General features: G+C 36.6%; 1 protein-coding gene across 1 annotated transcript in view; it reads right to left on the reverse strand.

The window, feature by feature from the left end:
- Positions 1-948: 948 nt before the first annotated feature.
- The window catches only part of LOC104270079 (AT-rich interactive domain-containing protein 4A-like), a gene marked incomplete at both ends in the record, with an annotated part of 20,088 nt that continues 16,752 nt past the window's right edge, over positions 949-4,284 (reverse strand). Inside the window, 2 exons of the mRNA XM_009864328.1 lie at positions 949-1,115; positions 2,764-2,840. Coding sequence (XP_009862630.1) covers positions 949-1,115; positions 2,764-2,840 — 244 coding nt within the window. The remainder of the gene's footprint in view (positions 1,116-2,763; positions 2,841-4,284) is intronic.

Genomic DNA, 4,284 nt, shown 5'->3' on the forward strand with positions numbered 1-4,284 from the left:
GGAGTGAGAAGGGGAAACGGTGGTGGAGCTTCCTCAGAGAATAAATTTCACCCGGGTTTTCCTCACGAGACTGCAAAGAAACAAATCAGCCGTCCACACGAGGAAACACGCCTTCCCCCTACCCCCTCCCAGCTCCTAAATAAAACATCGAGGTTAAAAGCAGCTATCACAAATGAAAAAGGAAGGGGGGGGGGGGGGGGGGAAAAAAAAAACCGCTCTGCGGGTGCATCTCCATTAACTACCGGGGGGGTGGAAAAACAAAAGAAAAAAAAAAGAAACCAGGAAATTCTGTAAATGATGTTTTAGTAACTTTGCAGAAAAGGAGTTGCTCAAACTATTCCAGTGAGGAAAAATCCTCTACTGTAAATAGCAGAAAGATCATCCTTCCCGACCTGCGATACCAGTGTTCAAAACAAACCCCTGACACAAAGACAACTCCTCTACTGCTTTTAAATAGTGTTTCAGGTACTAAACAGCTTTAACAGGCACCTTGCATTAGCTCATGCTTCTCGTCAATTTACTACTTTAATACTTGGGTTTTTTTAAAAAATCAAACTACAGTGAAACCAAGTTACTCATTACATAAGCTACATATCAAGTACAAAAAAAAATACAAAGTTGCTTTTACTTAAGGTCGGATTACTACTGTTAGGCTCAGCATCAATTTTTCACGTCTCTCCTTTTGACCCAGATTCCTTCTGTCACTGTTCCCTGCCTTGAATTCTTAATTTCTGAGATTTATGTCCAATTTCTGCACTGGATAATAAGAAGCAATCTGCCACTGCTTGCAAATCCCAGTATAGACGGCAAATGGAGGATGAATACATTTCAAAAGATGTGGAAGTGAATAAGCTACACCTCAGAGTAAAATGTTGGCAAGCGCAGGATCGTCAGGCATGCAACTTATTAAATTATCTTTGAAGAACGACTGAAATTTCCCACACTTACCACTACTTCTTCGGTTTTCTCTTCTCTCTTTTCTTCCTCTTCATCAGTTTCTGCAGCAGCTCCCTCTTCCTCATCGCTGCTGGAGGACTCCAGAATTTCACTGATGTCCATTTTCCAGTTCCGAGGAACGCACTTTGTATTGAGAAACACACTCGCTTCCTGTAGCCCTACAAAAGAAAGGTTTTACCTCATCCATAGAATTCACAGTCACAAAGGATTTTTAATTTCTTTTTCACATTCTTGTAAATCACAATGTTAGTTTAAACCAAAAATGGAATTACATAACAAAATACATACTTCAGCTTTAAGCACTCAGCTTTCACACTATGCATTTTGAGACTCTCAGATTTTAAAAAAAAAAACAGGATCAGCAACTCCAGGAGTTTAGAGTTGAGAACATCCACCCCACACTAGGCATAGGTCCCTATGAACACTACTCAGATTTACACCTGTGTGTGAGCAGTACCGAGGATAAGCACCTACACTTACTCACACACATTCTGTGCAACTGTGACCTGCTCTGTTTCCGTATAAGACACAAAACTGTACTAAAGCTATTTAAAATCCCACCACAGTTAGGTTCTTCTCAAAACATCTTCATGTCTTAAAAATTTAGATTGAAGAAAAAAAGAATTCAAAAGTTTTGTTGAAGAGCACTGCCCAGACGGAGTTACATCAATGTTTGGAACGGAGGAAAGATACGCTAGTGAGTAAGGGAGTGACAGGGCAGGGAGAAGTCGCACTTATACGATGGGAACGCCTCCAATTCTTTTCCTCGAAGATGTGTTCCAAGGATGAAAATAACAAAGCAAACCAAACCCAGATAACCCCAGACACAATAAAAAACGTTAATATAGTTGAACCAGAAAAATACCCAAAAGACATGTTGCAATAAACCATGGACAGTGCTGCCGGAGAAGAAAACGGACACTTTTTAAAAGCTGCTGATAGCGTAACCTCCAGCAATCTGTCTAAACTCTTTGAAACTATTAGTACCTTTGGTTCCACGATACTCCTTCATAGCAATGAATCTCACAACCCAATCATGTTCTGCATGAAAAAACACCCCTTTCTTAATTTATCTTAACACTTTTTCAACTGTTTTGAAGGTTTTGTACTGTCAAAGTTATTAAGAGGAAAGTATATGATAAATTATTGAGCATTAGATGAATCAATCAAAAACCCCTCAAGCTCTCATTCGTGAGTATCATATTAAATATTTGTTAAGGAGCTGTTCCATAACTTTACTGAGTTGCTGAGTGGGGGATTTTTGTTGTTAGTTTTTATTATGAATTTTAAATATTTCTCCTTAACAAATTTTGTGATTTGAGGTCTGATTGAGTGGGAAAAATAACCCTAGAAGTTTAAGAATTATTTACATTGAAGTGAGAATCTGGCCTTTTACAAGCTCACTAAAACCATGGATTATTGTAGTCACATCATCCATCCATCTGTAATTATACTTTTAAATCAAGCATTAATCACAAGCAGGCTGTTCTAATAAAGTTGCCATCTTGCTGTTTGGGTATTTTTAACGCAAAAGCAAAGTGTTTTGAGCAATAGCACAAAACTTTGGTGTTAAAGAGAGGTAACCATATATTCCATTGTCCATTTCAAACACACTACCTTGAAAATATTCTATTCACTTTTCACACATTTGGAGTGCATCAAAAGAAGGAAATAAAAATCAAATTGTTTGCAAATATTTATGAGCAATTATCAGAAATCAACAGACCACCATTTCTCTGCAAAAGCTACAGGTATTATTGCACGAGATCAATTTTTTTAAAACATCTAGATTTTATTCTAACTTACCTTTTTTAGGAGAGGACTCGGATTTTGGTAAGTTTTGAACATCTAGTTCTTTAATGTCTTTTCTTGCTACTGAGTAACTGAAAAAAAATAAGGTTCCGTTGTTATTTTTAAATCATAGTAAAGCAAGCATTCATCTTAGAAAAACAATTGTTTTAAAACTTTCAAAATTTATGATTCACTTGCAAGGTCCTTTCTAACAACTAAATGCATGAGGCACTTGTTACAGTAGGTCCTAATACAAGATTCAAAACCAGAGTAAGTTTCTAGTCTTTCTTTGAGACTCAGACACTAAAAGATCCCTTCTAATTAAGTAATTAACAAGAGTTTGTAACGCTTCTTTATCTTAAATGCTTAACCTGCACAAGTTTGCACAGGTAAAATACTCTAGGTATGCAGAAAAACATTTTTTAAATCGAAAATGTTTGCATCGATCAACAGTTGCTGCCCAAAATGGCAATCCAGCTAAAATGAAAGAAACAAGCCCTCTATTTTCAAAACTCATTTCTACTAGCACAGAACAACAGTGAAGCCAAATTCGCATATTTGCATTGATAAATAGTTGATTTTTAAATTACAAAAGTGTTCTTATACCACATTATATGAAAGTTGCTCTGTTCTAAACTGATACCTAATAGTCAGTTATGAAATTACTACAATAGAAATGCTAACCAACCTGCAAGGAAAGCCTTACAAGTGAGTTATTATTATAAGATTTTTTTTTTCTTCGTTCGTTATTTCAGAAAAACTGGAGTAAAACCTCAGGAATTGGAGGCTGTCATTTTCTGAAGTTAAAGCCATAAGACTACGGGGGAAAAGAAAGTAAAACAGAGCAAGACTGCATGCTTTTCCAGTAACATTCTACCTTCAGTACATAAAGAACCAGACTCATCTAAGACAGCTGATGACACATGTCTACATCAAGAGGGCAAAACGAATTAAGTCTTCGGTTATTCGAAATATGTTTCAGTAATCAAGTACTTGCACTCTACTCAAAATCACAGCTATTGAAAAAAAATAAAAATCACAAATTGTTCACATTGAAAGAAAGAGAGAAAGAGCGGTGACAGCCAGCCCTCGGCAAGGAAGATTTTAGTTACAATATGTTGAGACAGATGCATGAAAAGTAAGGGTGAAGAGGAATAAAGGGAAACAGCTTTAAAAAACAGCCTTTGTACTCTTTTGAACATATTATTCCTTAAGTAAGAAACACATCCCTCTCTCTCCACCCCCTCTCCCCCTTTTGGGTGGGGGTGGACTAAAAGGACCTTTCTTTCATTTTGCAGGAATCTTAGTTCAGACTCTGAAAAATTTAATTAAAACCAGTCACTTTACATTCACGCTTTTATTAAAAAGGAGTAGATTAAACACTTGTAAACTTTGTTATTTAAACAGCAATGGACATCTGAGCATGGGAGGTAACGAGTCAATCAGATATCCAAACCAGTACAACCCCTAAAGACCTAATAATCATGACATTAAGTGAAATGAGAACCAAAACTCACAGTTCAAAGAACAGCAGGA

The sequence above is a fragment of the Apaloderma vittatum genome, unplaced genomic scaffold, assembly GCF_000703405.1.
Source record: "Apaloderma vittatum isolate BGI_N311 unplaced genomic scaffold, ASM70340v1 scaffold40512, whole genome shotgun sequence".
NCBI classification, from domain to species: Eukaryota; Metazoa; Chordata; class Aves; order Trogoniformes; family Trogonidae; genus Apaloderma; species Apaloderma vittatum.